The sequence below is a fragment of the Leucoraja erinacea genome, chromosome 19, assembly GCF_028641065.1.
Source record: "Leucoraja erinacea ecotype New England chromosome 19, Leri_hhj_1, whole genome shotgun sequence".
Lineage (NCBI taxonomy): Eukaryota > Metazoa > Chordata > Chondrichthyes > Rajiformes > Rajidae > Leucoraja > Leucoraja erinaceus.
The window spans coordinates 22,871,831-22,889,626 of record NC_073395.1 but is presented as its reverse complement, the minus strand read 5'-3'; the positions used below and the strand labels follow the sequence as shown (position 1 = coordinate 22,889,626).

At 48.0% G+C, this 17,796-nt stretch overlaps 1 protein-coding gene across 1 annotated transcript in view; it reads left to right on the top strand.

The window, feature by feature from the left end:
- Positions 1–5,550: 5,550 nt before the first annotated feature.
- The window catches only part of rassf3 (Ras association domain family member 3), a 52,731-nt gene continuing 40,485 nt past the window's right edge, over positions 5,551–17,796 (top strand). Inside the window, exon 1 of the mRNA XM_055650657.1 lies at positions 5,551–6,252. Coding sequence (XP_055506632.1) covers positions 6,130–6,252 — 123 coding nt within the window. The 5' untranslated portion in view covers positions 5,551–6,129. The remainder of the gene's footprint in view (positions 6,253–17,796) is intronic.

Below are 17,796 nucleotides of genomic sequence, written 5' to 3'. Positions count from 1 at the left end.
CAGCGGAAAGATTATTCATGATTGCAATCGAGCAGCCCACAGTGTACAGATACAGGATAAAGGGAAGAGTTAGTGCGAGGTAAAGTCCAGTAAGGTCGGATTAAAGATTCATAACAAGAGGAGTTGAGAATAGGAGGGATGAGGTCCTTCTGCAGTTGTACAGGGCCCTAGTGAGACCACACTTGGAGTATTGTGTGCAGTTTCGGTCTCCCAATTTGAGGAACGACATTCTTGCTATTGAGGGAGTGCTGCGTAGGTTCACCAGGTTCATTACCGGGATGGCGGGACTGTCATATGTTGATAGAATGGAGCGGCTGGGCTTGTATACTCTGGAATAGAAGGATGAGAGGATATCTTATTAAGACATATAAGATTATACAGGGTTTGGACAAGCTAGAGGCAGGAAACATGTTCCCGATGTTGGGGGAGTCCGGAACCAGGGGCCACAGTTTAAGAGCAAGGGGTAAGCCATTTAGAACAGAGATGAAGGAAAACTTTTTCACACAGAGTTGTGAGTCTGTGGAATTCTCTGCCTCAGAGGGCAGTGGAGGCTGGCTCTTTGGATGCTTTCAAGAGAGAGCTAGACAGAACTCTTAAAGATAGCGGGACAAAGGGATATGGGGAGAAGGCAGGAACGGGGTATTGATTGTGGATGATCAGCCATGATCACATTGAATGGCGGTGCTGGCTCGAAGGGACGAATGGCCTACTCCTGCACCTATTGTTTTAACGCAGTGATTGTAGAGATCTGAAACACAATATCTGAAAGGCCGGTAGATTTCCTGCCTTCTCCCCATAAACCCCGACACCCATGCTAATCAAGAATCTGTCGATCACCGCCTTAAAAATAGGTTGAATGGAACGAATGGGCTTTTTTTGTGCTGTAGGATTCCATGGGCTATTCACCTCATCGTTGTCTGCCTCTTAAAGCTGGTTTACAAGTGGCAACTTTCATATGATTTTCTGTGAATGTCTATATTCTCCTGGTCATGTTTACCAAGTATATATTCGGGAGTGGAGTTGTTTGCAGGTGGAACTTCTGTGTTTTGTATTGAGTTTATGCCAATCTCGCTCTCCCCCCCCCCTTCACTATGGGAGCTCCCTGCTCCAGACAAGGTGTAACGTGTTTGGACTGTGACTTTGTACACTGAAGCCAGCTCGTCCAGGCTACCGTTCATTCACTGACTCAGACCTGATGACATATAACTCTTCTAACTCACGCTGCCTCAGATTCCTCAAGTTCGTACGTTCTCCCTGTGACCCTGTGAGATTTCTCCGGGTGCTCCGGCTACCTCCCTCACTCCAAAGACGTGCGTGGTATGTACTGTAGGTTAATTTGCTCTAGTGTCTCCAGTGTGTAGAATAGAAGCTGTTTCTAGTGTGTAGAATAGAACTAGTGTACAGGTGATCGCTGGTCGGCACAGGTTTAGGGCCTGTTTCCACGCTGTATCACTAAACCAAACTAAAGTAGACGTAACTAAACTAAGCTAAACTAAACCGGAGCTGAACAACTAAACTGTTACTTGTAGCAGCATTACAGGCCTGTAGACACAATGTACACACATGTAGAGGAGTGGTGTGTATTGTAGATGTGTAACTTGGTTTAGTTTAGTTTATACATAACAAATAAATTCAACCCTCAGTTAACAATTACAAGACTGGTGCAAAAAGCCAAAGTGTAATCAAAGAGGGTCCATAGAGGTTCACTGCTGAGGTCAGTGTTGTGTGGTGTTCAAGAGCCTGATGCTTGAATTGGGAAGACTTGAGTTGAACAACGAAACAGGAGAGGACATAGACGCCCAAGAGGGACTCACAAGTGGGTTTAAATATGGGAACAATTACCATTGGTGGGGCAGTCTCCAGCTAGGTAGGTTTTATCTGCATCTGCAGTCTGAGGCATTCTTATATAAGGTTTACATTCATCGTCCAGGGAAATGTTCTTTCTCTAATTACCCTTTCCGGTCACACGGTGTGCCTGAGGAGACTGATGTTCTGGTTTACAAAGGAGGCCAGTGTTATCTGTTAACTACAAAGGCCTGCACTCACTCCCACACTACAAGCCCATGCGCCGAGCTCACCCAATCCACTCCCCGTTCCTCAGCCTTGCTGAGAACATGGAAGCAGCTCGACAGACGGACACAGTCATCTGAGGTCATCTTCTCCATCTTTATCCCACATAGTGCTGGAGTAACTCAGCGGCTCAGGCAGCATCTCTGGAGAACGTGGATAGGTGGTATTTTGGGTCGAGATGCTTCTTCACAGATACAGCCTGACCCGCTGAGTTACTCCAGCACTTTGTCTGTTTTAACCAGCATCTGCAGTTCTTGGTTTCAACAGGTATTTCACCACCTGCGCTTAACATGGATTGGTGACTCTATCTTGCACTAAACATCATCTTTCTTTCTACTTTCTTGTCTTATTGTTCATTTCTCAGGATGTGGGGTAAAGCCAATGTTATTTGCCGATCCTCTTTTACTTTAGTTTAGCTTAGTTTAGTTTATTGTCACGTGTTCCGAGCTACAGTGAAAAGCTGTTTTGTTCCATGCTATCCAGTCAATGGAAAGACTATACATGATATCCAATCAATCTGTCCACAGTGTACAGATACAGGATAAAGGGAATAAGGTTTAGTGCACGATAAAGTCTAGTAAAACCCGATTAAAGATAGTCCGAGGGTCTCCAGTGAGATCAATGGTAGGTCAGTCCTGCTCTGTAGTTGGTGATAGGATGGTTCAGTTGCCTGATAGCAACTGGGAAGAAACTGTCCCTGAATCCCTAATGGCCGCACGGTGGTGCAGATGGAGCCTAGGAATGGGGGAATGGGAGCCGTTGCATACAGCACGTAATCTTCTGACATTTTCCCCACCTCCAACGGGATTTCACTACTAGTCACATTTTTCCATCTCCGCTCCCTGCAGAGACTGTTCCCTCCGCAACTCCCTGGTTCACTCATCCTTTCCCACCCAAACCTCCCCATCCCCAGGTACTTTCCCCTGCAACCGCAGGAGATGCAACGCCTGGCCCTATACCTGCCCCATCAACAGTCTCTTCGGCCCACCGAGTCCGCGCCGACCACGATCACCCGTGTACTAGTTCTATCCTACCGACTGGGAACAATTTACAGAAGCCAAGTAACCTACAAACCTGCACGTCTTTGGAATGTGGGAGGAAACCGGAGCACCTGGAGAAAACCCACGTGGTCACAGGGAGAACATACAAACTCCATACAGACAGCACCACTAGTCAGGATCGAACCCTGGTCTCTGGTGCTGCGAGGCAGCAACTCTACCACTGCGCCACTTTGTGATAAGAGTCCTTATCTGAAACGCACCTATCCACGTTCTCCAGAGATGCTGCCTGACCCGCCAAGTTACTCCGGTACCTCGTATCTTTTTTTGTAGTTCCTTGTGGCTGCAGTTCCTTGAGTCTACATTGTACTTACCAGACACTCATTTGTTTCCATTTCACCTCTAGCCTTTGTTACTATCTCCACCCATCCACCCATCACCTCCGCCCCCCACTTATCACTTGCTAGTTGCTGCTCCAGGCACAGGCAGAGGCCCGGGATGGGCTGGCAGGTATGGTGACGGTGCTTACGGGAGTGGTTTGGTGACGGAAGAAGTGAAGGGTGCAGGGACTGGTCTGGGAAGAAGCCAACCAGTGCGTCATTATTTACTCTGGAGCTTTCCGGAAGGTTCTCCTGCCAGAACATCAGGTGACTTGTGCAGAGAATCAGCTGCTGAGAGGTAGTGGCAATTAACCCTCTCATACCCAGTCATAGAGCGTAGAAACTTACCATTCAGCCCAACTTGCCCACAGCGACCAACATGTCCCGTCGGCACTCGCCCCACCCGACTATGTTTGGCCCCTATCCCTCTAAACCTATCCTATCCATGTACTTGTCCTATCTCTAAGGAGTTTGTATGTTCTTCCCGTGATCTGCGTAGGTTTTTTTCCAGATGCTCCAGTTACCTCCCACACTCAAAAGATGTACAGGTTTATAGGCTAATTGTCTTGGTAACATAGTAATTTGTCCCTAGTGTGTGTGGGATAGTGTTAAGTGTGCGGGGATCGCTGGCCGGCACGGACACTGTGGACCGAAGGGCCTGTTTCTGCCCTGTATCTCGCAACTAAACTAAACATGTCTAAATGTTTCTTAAAGTACCTCCTCCGGCAGCTCGTTCCATACACCCACCACCCTCTGTGTGAAAATGTTACCCCTCAGGTCCTATAAGAATCTCCCCTGCCCCCCCCCCCCCCCCCCTCACCTTAAAACTATGTTCTCTGGATCTCGATTTCCCTACTTCACACAAAGAGTGGTGGAACAAGCTGCTAGAGGAGGTAGTTGAGGCAGTGACTATCCCAACATTTAAGAAACACTTTGACAGGTCCGTGGATAGGACAGGTTTGGAGAGACATTGACCAAATGCAGGCAGGTGAGACTAGTGTAGCTGGGACATGTTGACCGGTGTGGACAAGTTGGGCAGATTGGCCTGTTTCCACACTGTATCATTCTATGACTCTGGGCAAGAATCTCTGTGCTTTTAACTGATCTCTTCCTCTCATGTGATGATAAGAAAGTATGACACAAAGTGCTGGAGTAACTCAGTGGGTCAGTCAGCAACACTGGAGAAAAAAGGATGGGTGACAATGATTATGGGGGGGAGAGGGAGAGGGAGGGAGAGAGAGAGAGGGAGAGGGAGGGAGAGAGAGAGAGAGGGGGAGAGATAGAGGGGGGAGAGAGGGAAGGAGGAGGCGAGAGAGAGAGATAGGGTAGAGAGAGAGAGAGAGAGAAGAGAGAGAGAGAGAGAGAGAGAGGGGGAGAGAGAGAGAGAGGGGGGGGGAGGTGGAAAAGAGGAGGGGCAGAACAAAACGTGGCAAGCAATAAGTGAACACAGGCAAGAGGATAGACAGATGCTGCCTGACCCGCCGAGTTCCTCCGTCACTTTGTATTTTGCTGAAGATTCCAGCATCTGCAATTCATTGTGTCACCTCCAACACTTGGGCGCTGCCTGTATGGAGATTGCAGGTTCTCCCCGTGACCGCGTGGGTTTTCTCCGGGTGCTCCGGTTTCCTCCCACAACCCAAAAAGACGTGCAGATTTGTAAGTTAATTGCCTTCTGTAAATTGTATCCAGCGTGCAGGATAGAACCAGATTGTGGTCGGCGTGGACTCGGTGGGCCGAAGGGCCTGTGATGCTTATCCGAGATGCTTATCTAAGATGTATCCGAGTAAAGAAGAGGTGAAGTTTCTGGTCGAGACAACTCCTTCAGACCTTTCAGCATGGTCTCGACCCGAAACGTCACCTCCAGAGATGCTGCCTGTCCCGCTGAGTTACTCCAGCGTCTTGTGTCTATCCTTGTTTTAAACCAGCATATGTAGTTCCTTCCTTCACGTTGCGTATGAATAGCAATGCTAGCTCTAACTTTGTGATTTGTTTACCCTGGATATACTCTGTTTACCCTGGATATACTCAGAGCCAAACTCCCTTTAACACTTGTGGGGGGGTGGGGACTTCCAATACCACAACCATGTAAGGGCGAAGTGCGTTCAGCGGGAGGTTTTTGCAGAGTTTCCACCTTTATGAGTTGACACTTGCTTCATGCAAGTTGCAGGTTATATTTGACGACCTCCTGTCAACTCAACCCCTATCGTAGTGGTTGCAAATGATCCAGGAAGCAGAGCCGTTTGCTAATTGCAAAGCGTGGAGGCTGTTGGATGCCGATGACTTCATCTGCCTTTCGAGTGGGTGTGAGTTTAGAATTCAGTTGTAGCTGATTTGTTATCAGCCACAGGCAACCTTGCGATGGGAACGGAGTTTGATCCTTTACTGACTGTGTGCCGGCGATCTCTCTCTCTCTCTCTCTCGTTCTCACTCTCTCTGTGTGAGTTCAACGTTGTTTAAAAACGTTTTTTTTAAGTTTATAAATATTCCCAGCGCTTGGGAGGAAGTTCGCAGCCAAGTGCACTTGGAAAGGAGGGGAGCGAGAGAGGAGGAATTAGATTCGCCCCAAGACTTCAAGTGAGAGTGCCGCAAGCGATGGGGAACTGAAGAAGTGGTGGTGATTGCCTCGGTGAAACAATCTGCAAATATATATATATATATAGAGAGAGAGAGAGAGAGGACACATGACGTGGAACAGCACGATGAGCAGCGGCTACAGCAGTCTGGAAGAGGACTCGGGAGAATTCTTTTTCACTGCAAGAACTTCCTTCTTCAAGAAGCCTCAAGCTAAGGCTAGACCCGAGCGGGTGAGTGTGAGTGCGTGTGTGTGCATTTGCTCCGGCTGCGCTGGCTGGACGCCTAACTCCTCTCCAAGGCACATACACACAAAACTCCAGAGAGAGCGATATTCTAATTGCATTAGCAAAGTGCCGGGGGAACTTGTAGACCCAAGGAACTGCAGGTGCTCAAAAAATAAGACACAAAGTGCTGGAGGAGCTCAGCGGGTCTCTGGAGAAAAGGAATGGGTGATGTTTCGGATCGAGACGTTTAAGAAAGAACTGCAGATGCTGGAGAAATGGAAGGTGGACAAAAATGCTGGAGAAACTCAGCGGGTGAGGTAGAAGGGTCGAGAGCCTTCTTCAGACTGAGATGCTGCCCGACCCGCCGAGTTACTCCAGCACTTTGTGTGCATTAACCGGCATCTGCAGTTCCTTGTTTCTACGAACTGCAGATGCCGGTTTACAAAAAAAAAAGTGCTGGAGTAACGCAACTAGTCAGACAGCATCTCTGGAGAACATGGATAAGTGACTCTTCTTGCCAGAATATAGGACAACGAACAGTGCAGCACATGATCGGGCCATTCGGCCCACAATGTTTGTGCTGAACATGAGGGCAAGTTAAACTGATCTAATCTGCCTGTACATGGTCCAGAACCAGGGGGCCACAGTCTTAGAATAAAGGGGAAGCCATTTAAAACTGAGGCGAGAAAAAAACTTTTTCACCCGGAGAGTTGTGAATTTGTGGAATTCCCTGCCACAGAGGGCAGTGGAGGCAAAATCACTGGATGGATTTAAGAGAGAGTCAGATAGAGCTCTAGGGGCTAGTGGAGTCGAGGGATATGGGGAGAAGGCAGGCACGGGTTATTGATTGGGGACGATCAGCCATGATTACAATGAATGGCGGTGCTGGCTCGAAGGGCTGAATGGCCACGTCCTGCACCTATTTTCTATGTTTCTATCCATAACTCTCTATTCCTTGCACTTCTATGTGCCTATCTTATAGTCTCTTAATGACCACTATCGCATCTGCCCCCACCACCAACTCTGGCAATGTGTTCAAGGCCCTCACTAATTGGTTTGTTAGTCTGAAGAAGGGTCTCGACCCAAAACATCACCCATCCTTTATCTCCAGAGATGTTGCCTGACCCACTGAGTTACTCCAGCACTTTGTGTCTTTTGGTTGCTGGAGTAGCTCAGCGGGTCAGGCAGCATCTGCAGAAGGAAGGGACAAGGCGCCATTTGTGGTCGGGACTCGGTTTGAAAGGGTCCCATTTGTGCATTCCCTCCACAGATGCTACCTGACCTGCTGAGCTACTCCGGCACTTTGTGTTTTGCTCATGATCCTAGTAATGGCATTTCCTTGTCTCTGCCAATTATACAAACCAGAATAGATAATATCTATCATTTAGATTGAGAGGGATATGGGCCAAATGTGGGCAGGTGGGACTAGTGTAGATGGGGCATGTTGGTCGGCGTGGGCAAGTTGGGCTGAAGGGCCTGTTTTCGTGCTGTATGACTAACTCTTCAACGCAATCTCCCTGTGCACTGTAAACCTTTGAGTTCTTGGCAACCGGTCTTTGTGCCTCGTTGCCAACAATACACATCTTTTATTTGTCGTGGCAGTGAAATAAAATATTTACTTTCTGACCTTGGCACTACTAATATTTACGAGGCTCAGTTTGGAAAGTGAGGTTGATGTTTAGTTGAGGTGATGGGGAGGATTACACGTGGGGTGATTGCCCTGGTAGGCCGTTAGGTTAACACACTGTTGCTGGACAATTATTAGCAAGGACAGTGTAGCCAGAGATAAGAGATTGTGCGTGGGCAGGCAGCTATGAGTGACTCCATATGATTTTATTTTCACCAATCTCGTTGAGGGTGAGTTTAAACAGAGCTTATCTCTTGTTTTTTTGTTACGTAACGCAAAAACTGCAGATGCTGGCCGATTTAAGCAGATTTAAAACACAAAATGCCAGATATACTCAGTAGGTCAGGCAGCATCTGTGGAGAGAGAATACATCATTAAACTTGCAGTAAAATACAAAGTACTGGAGGAACTCGACAGGTGAGGCAGCATCTTAGAGAGAGAGAGGGAGAGACAGAGATAGATAAGCACGGACACAGGCCCTTCGGCCCACCGAGTCCACGCCGACCATCGATCACCCATTCGCATCAGTTGTGTTATCCCACTTTTGCGTCCACCGCCTGCAAACTGGGGGCAATTTACAGAGGGCCAATTAATCTACAATCCCGCATGTCTTCAGGATGCGAGAGGAAACTGGAGTACCTGGAGGAAACCCACGTGGTCACAGGGAGAACCAGCAAACTCCACACAGACAGCACCTGGATTGAACCTGGGTCCCTGGTGCTGTGAGGCAGCAACTCTAGCATGGCGGGATTGGGCAGGCGGCGTTTTAGGTTATTACCCTTCCTCAGACTGATAGAGTGGGGGGGGGAAGAAACCTGGAAAGTGAGTGGGGCTGGACAAAGCCTGACAAGTGATAGGTGGATGCAGATGGGTGGAGTAAGAGCCAAAGGCTGGAGGTGAAAAGGAGACAAAAGGGTGTTAGACAAGGAGAGAGAAGTGAATTGTAAAGCCAGAGGAAGGGATGAAGGTGAAAGGGGATGAGGAGAGGGTGGGGGAGAGTAAAGGGAAATAGGTAACTCGGGGGTGGGAGATGAGTGTGTGGAGATGGGTAAAGGACTAAAGTGACCGGAACATTTCAGCATCTGCAATTCCTCGTGTTTTCATCTTGCATTTACACTTCTGATTTTGGAGGCCCGGAAAACTGCAGATGCTGGAATCTTGAGAAAAACTCAAAGTCCTGGAGGAACTCAGCAGGTTAGTCAGCACCAATGGAGGGAATGGACAGATGACATTTGAGGTCGGGACAGAAAGGTCCCGACCCAAAACGTCCTCTGTCCACTCCCTCCACTGACTGACCTTCCGAGTTCCTCCAGCACTTTGTGTTTTGCTTGAGATTCCAGCATCTGCAGTTCCTTGTATCTTCTCTGTATGTGAAATAATCTCTTGTTTGGAAGATTGGAATAGTTCTCCAGCTATCCAGGTCACTGTTTGTTAATTGTTTAGCCACTGTGTTAAGTGGTTGGTATTGCATTAAGGGACGGTATCTTACTCAAATTGCTGCGTTGGTGTAAACACTGCAACAGCGGCTGAAGTTAATGTGGAGGCACAGTGAAGCTTTTTTTTTTGCATGCAGTTCAGTAAAGTATCACCATGCACAAGCACAATCTCTGATTAAGTACAGAGTGTACAGAAATAGTCCACTGAGACAGCGTGTAAGTGTCGCCAGGGTCTGGCGCCCTTTTCAAAGTCCAGTCCGGCCCGTGCGCCCGTTCTCCTGGAGCGGCGCCCGATCCAGGCGAGCCCCAGGGGCGGCACGGTGGCGCAGCGGTAGAGTTGCTGCCTCACAGCGCCAGTGACCCAGGTTCGATCCCGACTCCAGGTGCGGTCTGTATGGAGTTTGTACATTCTACCCTTGACCATATGAGATTTCTCCGGGTGCTCCGGTTTCCTCCCACACTCCAAAGACGTGCAGGTTTGTAGGTTAATTGGCTTTGGTAAAAATTGTAAATTGTTCCTCGTGTGTAGGATAGTGTAAGTGTGCGGGGATCGCTGGTCGGCGTGCACTCTGTGTGGGCCGAAGGGCCGGTTCCCATGCTGTACCTCTCAAGTCTAAAGTCCCAGGCTGCTGCAGAGCCTCCAGCCATCATCACCATCCGGATCGGCCAGCGAACTGTCGCTCCTCTCCTCGCCCGGCCACCTTCACCCCTCGTGTCCCGAGGGTACCTCCCGCAGCCGAAGTAGAGGGGGGGGGAGGAGGTAGGACCTTGGTTCACAGATGAGGGTTGTGAGTGTCTGAGAGAAGCCAGCAGGGATCAGGATGGCCAGGGTAAGTGATAAGGGTGGAGTTGAGCAATGTGGCCCTTGTGGCTGAAGGGATCAGGGGGTATGGAGAGAAGGCAGGTACAGGATACTGAGTTGGATGATCAGCCATGATCATATTGAATGGCGGTGCAGGCTCGAAGTGCCGAATGGCCTCCTCCTGCACCTATTTTCTATGCTTCTATACTGGGTGGTCTACTTGCCTGCATTGTGCAACGTCCCGAGTGGCAGCTTCAGCAATGAAGGTCCATCGCTGCTGAAACTTCTCTCCTCCTCCTGTGCCTGAAGACATGTCGATGCAATTGCATCTTGATGGGTTATCAGCTTAAACCTAAAAGCAGCAAATATCCCATCTCCACACTCTTTATACCCCTGTCATGTATGTTACATATTTCACTCAGTTTAGTTTAGAGATACAGCGCAGAAACCTTCTGGCCAGTGAGTCGGCACCGACTAGCGATTTCCACCCTCCCCGTACAATAGTCCTATTGTACGCACAAGGGATAATTTTACCAAAACTAATTAACCTACAAACCTGCACACCTTTGGAATGTGGGAGGAAACCGGAGCACCCGGAGAAAACCCATGCGGTCACAGGGAGAACATGCAAACTCTGTACAGACAGCACCCATAGTTAGGATCGAACCTGGGTCTCCGGCGCTACAAGCGATGTAAGGCAGTAACTCTATCGCTGCACCACTGTGCTACCCGAGCTTTCAGAAAGCTTTTTAGCTGCGTTATCCAGTTAGCAGAAAGACTATACAGGATTACAATCAAGCTGCCTACAGTGTACAGATTCAGGATGAATAGAATTACGTTTAGTGCAAGATAAAGCACAATTAAAGATAGTCTGAGGGCCTCCAATGAGGTAGATGGTAGGTCAGGACCGCTCTCTAGTTGGTGATAGGATGGTTCAGTTGGGAAGAAACTGTCCCTGAATCTGGAGGTCTGCGTTTTTACGCTGCTCTACCTCTTGCCTGATGAGAGAGGGGAGAAGAGATTCAGATTCAGATTCAACTTTAATTGTCATTGTCAGTGTACAGTACAGAGACAACGAAATGCAGTAGGGACATCGAAATGCAGTGACCAGGGGTGAGTGACCAGGGGTGAGACTGGTCCTTGATTATGCTCAGATTTAGATTATAACCCAATCCCCTTTGTTCCACTCCTCTGCTGCTTCGCCCGAGCCCGAGCATCCTCCCCTCTGTCATCAGAAGTGACCCTGACTCCAAATGTCACCTATCCATGGTCAGAGATGCTGCCTGACCCATCAAGTTACTCCAGCACTTTGTGTCCTTTAGTGAAATGCATGCCCTGAAATGATAGATAGATAGATAGATAGATAGATAGATTGATTGATTGATTGATTGATTGATTGATTGATTGATTGATTGATTGATTGATTGATTCAAACAAACAAACAACCAAAGTGCTGGTGCAACTCAGCAGGTCAGGCAGCTTCATTAGAGAAAAAGGATAGGGCATGTTTTGGTCGGGTCCCCTGACGATATCTTCCACTTGTAAAATGGTGATAAAATCTGGATAGCATTTATGTATATGTGCCATTTATGTTTGTGTGTATATGTACACCCAGGTCTCGGTGTTCCAACATTCCCGTTAGATTGCTGCTGTTTTCTCAGTGTAGATTCTCCTTGTCCGGGATATATTTAGTTAAGACTTCATTTGAGCTGTAAGTACAGCCTCTTGGTTCACCACAGGGTCTCGGTATCTTCAGCAGCTAATCACAGTGCGTTCTCGTGATGTTGTGGCCACTGAGATTATTAGCAGTGTCAAGTATTCGTGAGGCATGTATTTTTATTCATTCTAAATATAGACAACATTGCTTCAATGTGTGCGCAGGTTGACAATTCAGCACATATTAAAACTCCCTTTAAAACACGTACACATATACATTTTGAAATATACACACTTACACTTGCAAACTTATGGGCCTGTCCCACTGAGGCTATTTTTAGGCAACTGCCGGCGACTGTCATAATCTTAGTAGGTCGCCGAAAAAATCGGTGACTGGACCCCCCCTTCAACATAAAATTTGAAATAGAATCATTACTTTAACGACAAAAAAAAACAAAGTCAAGACCGGCGACAACCTACGTTAACCTGGGGACAACTATGACAGCACCAGACATGTTGAAAATTTAGCGGCAACCAGAACGACGCTACGAGTTTTTGCGCGACTGAGGAGACAACTCCCGGTGACCACCGGCAAACATGTGGCGACAAACTAGTTGCCTGTAGTTGCCTAAAAAATCACCTGAGTGGGACAGGCCCATTACACTTACAGGTATACACTTAAAATATATATACAATCATACACTTACACACACATAGACGCACACACATAGAATTACACATTCACACATGCCGTCCATATCTCTCATTTCCCTTTCCCCGCTGAAGAAGGGTCTCAACCCGAAATGTCACCTATTCCTTGAGTTACTCCAGCTTTTTGTGTCTATCTACACAGACACTTACACATACAAACGTGCACTTACATATACTTACACTCATACACATACACTTCACACACACACACACCATTATAGAAACATAGAAAATAGGTGCAGGAGTAGACCATTCGGCCCTTCAAGCCTGCACCGCCATTCAATATGATCATGGCTGATCATCCAACTCAGTATCCCATCTCCATACCTTCTCTCCATACCCCCTGATCCCTTTAGCCACAAGGGCCACATCTAACTCCCTCTTAAATATAGCCAATGAACTGGCCTCAACTACCTTCTGTGACAGAGAATTCCACAGATTCACCACTCTCTGTGTAAAAAATGATTTTCTCATCTCGGTCCTAAAAGCCTTCCCTCTTATCCTTAAATTGTGACCCTTAGTTCTGGACTTCCCCAACATCGGGAACAATCTTCCTGCATCTAGCCTGTCCAACCCCTTAAGAATTTTGTAAGTTTCTATAAGATCCCCCCCTCAATCTTTTAAATTCTCCCTGCATTAACTGCTGCAGCTTCTTCCACCCAAACTTGCTGCCCGTAAAATGAGAACACAGTGTGCTTTTCAAGTAGATCTGGTAACAAGACAAAACAACAGCACTGTGCTGAGGAAGGAAAAGATATGGTGGGAGTTTATTATGTCTTTTACAGAAATTGCAAGGACAGGAGGAAGCTGTTTACTCTCCCATAACGTTTAATGAGATCATAACAAACCTGTGGCCTTCAGTTCACCTTGCTTCTACTCTCGAGTCTTTATGGCCAATCTCAGATTTAAAGTGAATAGTGAGCCCAATGTGAAATACATTTCGGGAAAGATGATCACAAAAAGCTCTGCGGGTCAGCCAGCAATCTTGGAGAAAAGGAATAAGGTCTTGGCCCAAAATGTCGCCTCTATTTTTCTCCAGAGATGCTGCCTGACCTGCTGAGTTACTGCAACTTTTTGTGTGTCTGTCTTTGGATTAAACCGGCATCTGCACTTCCTCACTACAAATTTTGGGGAAGATAGTTCCAGATTTTATCACTTCCTTGTATGCAGAAAGACCCTTTCTTCAGGGGTCCCGAACGAAATGTCACCCATCCATGTTCTCCAGGGATTCTGCCTGACCTGCTGATTTACACCAGCGATAGACACAAAATGCTGGAGTAACTCAGCGGCATCTATGGAGAGAAGGAATGGGTGACATTTTGGGTCAAGTCAAGTCAATTTTATTTATATAGCACATTTAAAAACAACTCTCGTTGACCAAAGTGCTTTACATTGGTACACAGAAATGCTGGAGAAACTCAACGGGTGCAGCAGCATCTATGGAGCGAAGGAAATAGGCAACGTTTCGGGCCGAAATCCTTCTTCAGACTGATGGGGGGGTTGGGGGGCGGGGAGAAGAAAGGAAAAAGGAGGAGGAGGAGCTGAGGGATGGGAGGAGACAGCCCGAGGGCTGAGGAAGGGGAGGAGACAGCAAAGGCTAACAAAATTGGGAGAATTCAATGTTCATGCCGGCAGGCTGCAGACTCCCCAAGCGGAATATGAGGTGATGTTCCTCCAATTTCCGGTGTTGCTCACTCTGGCCATGGAGGAGACCCAGGACAGAGAGGTCGGACGTGGAATGGGAGAGGGAGTTGAAGTGCTGAGACACCGGGAGATCAGGTTGGTTATTGTAGCCCGAGCGGAGGTGTTCGGCGAAACGATCGCCAAGCCTCCGCTTGGTCTCACCGATGTAGATCAGCTGACATCTAGAGCAGCGGATGCAATAGATGAGGTTGGAGGAGATGCAGGTGAACCTCTGTCGCACCTGGAACGACTGCTTGGGTCCTTGAATGGAGTCGAGGGGGGAGGTAAAGGGACAAGTGTTTCATCTCTTGCTGTTGCAACGGAAAGTGCCAGGGGAGGAGGTGGTACGGGAGGGAAGGGTTAACGTCTGCCTGTCCCTTGTTCAAGATTCCAGCATTTCCCCTCTCTCCTCACTTCCATCTATCAGCTACTTGACACCTTGTGATCCCAGAGGTGTGGCCCTGTGTGAATTGCAGTCTTTTCAGGCCATTTAAATCCATTTGCCATTGAGATGTGATTGCCTTTAACAACCACTCAAGGCCCTTGTGATGTACAAGAATGAAAGCAGTGTTGACACTAATTGCATTACAAAAGCCAACCTTGCCGACAATGTTAACATTTACCCGTTACTGTTCATGTGTAAAACCAATGGCACAGCGGGTAGAGTTGCTGCCTCACAGCACCTGAGACCCCATTTCGATCCTGACCTCGGGGGGCTGCCTGTGTGGAGTTTGCACGTTCTCTCTGTGACCGCGTGGGTTTTCTCCAGGTGCTCTATTTTCCTCCCACACTCCAAAGGCATTCGGGTTCATCGGCTAATTGGCTGTAAAATTACCCATGGTGTGTCGGAAGTGGATGGGAAAGTGGGATAACATAGGAAGGGTGTGAATGGGTGAGTGATGAGCGAAAGGGCTGGCTTCCATACTGTAGGGAGAGGTTAAGCAGACTAGGACTAGGTTCCTTGGAGTGTAGGAGGAGGAGGATTCTAGAGGTGTACAAGATCATGAGAGGAATAGATGGGGTAAATGCACAGAGTATTTTACTCAGAGTGGAGGAATCTAGAGGGGCATGGGTTTAAGGTGAGGAGGGGGGAAATATTTAATAGAAGCCCGAGGGGCAATGTCTTTACACAAAGGGTGGTGGGTGTATGGAACGAGCTGCCAGAGGAGGTGGTTGAGGCAGGGACTATCGCAATGTTTAGGGAACATTTAGACAGGTACATGGATAGGATTTAGAGGGATTTGGGCCAAACGTGGGCAGGTGGGACTAGTGTAGATGGAGCATGTTGGTTGGTGTGGGCAAGTTGGGCTGAAGGGCCTGTGCTGAAAACTAACACCATTCATAGTTTTTTCTTCATGGGTGACTTTATTCCCTTGCTGTTCACACTGTATTGTGAGGCGGTTCTTTCTCTGTGAGCCGTGACGGGCGTTGAGTGGAAATTCCCGTAGCTTGCCAGCTAAAGCTCGCCTGTCGGGGAGGGTGTAGCAATGAACCTCACCTGGACTGTGTGGCTTGCATTCCAAGAGCAATGTGACGAATGTGGCATGACATCACTCTGGGGCGAGGCTGGAGTGAAAGATTTGCATTTACGTGGCGCCTTTCGCCCACTCTCGATGTCCCACCTTGCTCAACAGCCAACGACTGTGGAACCCGAAAGAAGAGAAAGGAAATATGTAGGAAGGAACTGGTTTAAACCGAGTGATAGACACAAAAAGCTGGGGTAACTCAGCGGGACAGGCAGCATCTCCGTAGAGAAGGAATGGGTGACGTTTCGGGCCGAGGCCCTCCATCTGAAGAAGGATCTCGACCCGAAACGTCACCCATTCCTTCTCTCCGGAGATGCTGCCTGGCCCGCTGAGTTACTCCAGCTTTTTGTGTCCATCTTCAGAAGGAAGGAAATGGCAGGCTTGATGTTTAAGTCTATTAGTTTAGTTTAACTTATTGTCAAGTGATATATGATATGCCATTTATTGTCACTATACATGTACAATGAAATTAAAAGCTGCTCGTACTCAGTGCATACATATAATTTAGTACAAAAAACAAGAAACAGAAAACAAAAACAGAAGGGAGAAGGGGGGGGGGGGGGGATAGGTGCACAATTCTGCGGCGCTATATACATATATACAGATGGAAGTCCGGGTGTTGGGCTGTGAAGTCAGTACATGTGTGAATTAAGAGTAGTTATAATTTTCGGTGTACTGAGGTACAGTGGAAATCTTTTGTTGCACGCCATCCAGTCAGCGCAGAGACTGTACATGATTGTAATCGAGCCGTCCACAGTGTACAGATACGGGATAAAGGGATTGCATTTAGTGCAAGGTAGAGTCCAATTAAAGATAGTCTGGGGGTCTCCAGTGAGGTAGGTGGGAGGTCAGGACCGCTCTCTAGTCATCGATAGGGTGGTTCAGTTGCCTGATAACAGCTGGGAAGTAACTGTCCCTGGATCTGGAGGTGTGTGTTTTCATTCCTGTATCCCTTGCCTGATGAGAGAAGAGGGAGTGACCAGGGTGAAGGTACACAAAAATGCTGGAGAAACTCAGCGGGTGCAACAGCATCTATGGAGCGAAGGAGATAGGCAACGTTTCGTCCCGAAACGTTGCCTATCTCCTTCGCTCCATAGATGCTGCTGCACCCGCTGAGTTTCTCCAGCATTTTTGTGTACCTTCGATTTTCCAGCATCTGCAGTTCCTTCTTAAACACAGTGACCAGGGTGAGACTAGTCCTTGATTATGCTGGTGACCCTGCCTGCCTGGGGCAGTGTGATGTGTAGATGGAGTCAATGGAGGTGAGGTTGGTTTGTGTGATAGTCTGGGCTGTGTCCATAGCTTACTGTGATTGCGAGCGGTCTTGGATGGAGCTGCTCTCAAAACATGTTGTGGTGCATCCTGATGAAATGCTTTCTACAGCGCAACTGTAGAAGATGGTGAGGGTTGTTGGGGATATGCCGAACATTCTGAGCCTTCTAAGGAAGTAGAGGCGTTGGTGTCATATGTACCTTGGTGCTGTGAAAAGCTTTGTTTTGGATGCTCTACAATCAGATCAGATATACTATTATACAATAATAATAATAATAATAATAATACATTTTATTTGTATAGCGCTTTTCAAGGACTCAAAGTCGCTATACATGGTGAGTCAAGAACAAAACAAAATAGAGCAGTAAGACAGAGATGCAAAGGGGAGGGGGACATGGGACTAAGGGTATGCAGAGGTGAAGAGATGGGTCTTGAGGCGGGACTGGAAGATGGTGAGGGACTCAGAAGTTCGGATCAATTGTGGGAGGGAGTTCCAGAGCCTGGGAGCTGCCCTGGAGAAGGCTCTGTCTCCAAAAGTGCAGAGGTTGGATTTCAGAATGGAGAGGAGACCGGCTGAAATGGATCTGAGGGACCGTGAGGGTTGGTAGGGGGCGAGGAGGTCAGTGAGATAAGGGGGGGGGGGCAAGTGGTGGAGGGCTTTGTAGGTGAGGACCAGGATTTTGTAGGTGATCCGGTGGGAAATGGGAAGCCAGTGAAGTTCTTTGAGGACTGGGGTGATGTGGTGCCAGGATTTGGTGTGGGTAATGAGTCGGGCGGCTGCATTCTGGACCAGTTGGAGTCGGTTGATGTTGCTGGAATTAATGCCAAAGAGAAGAG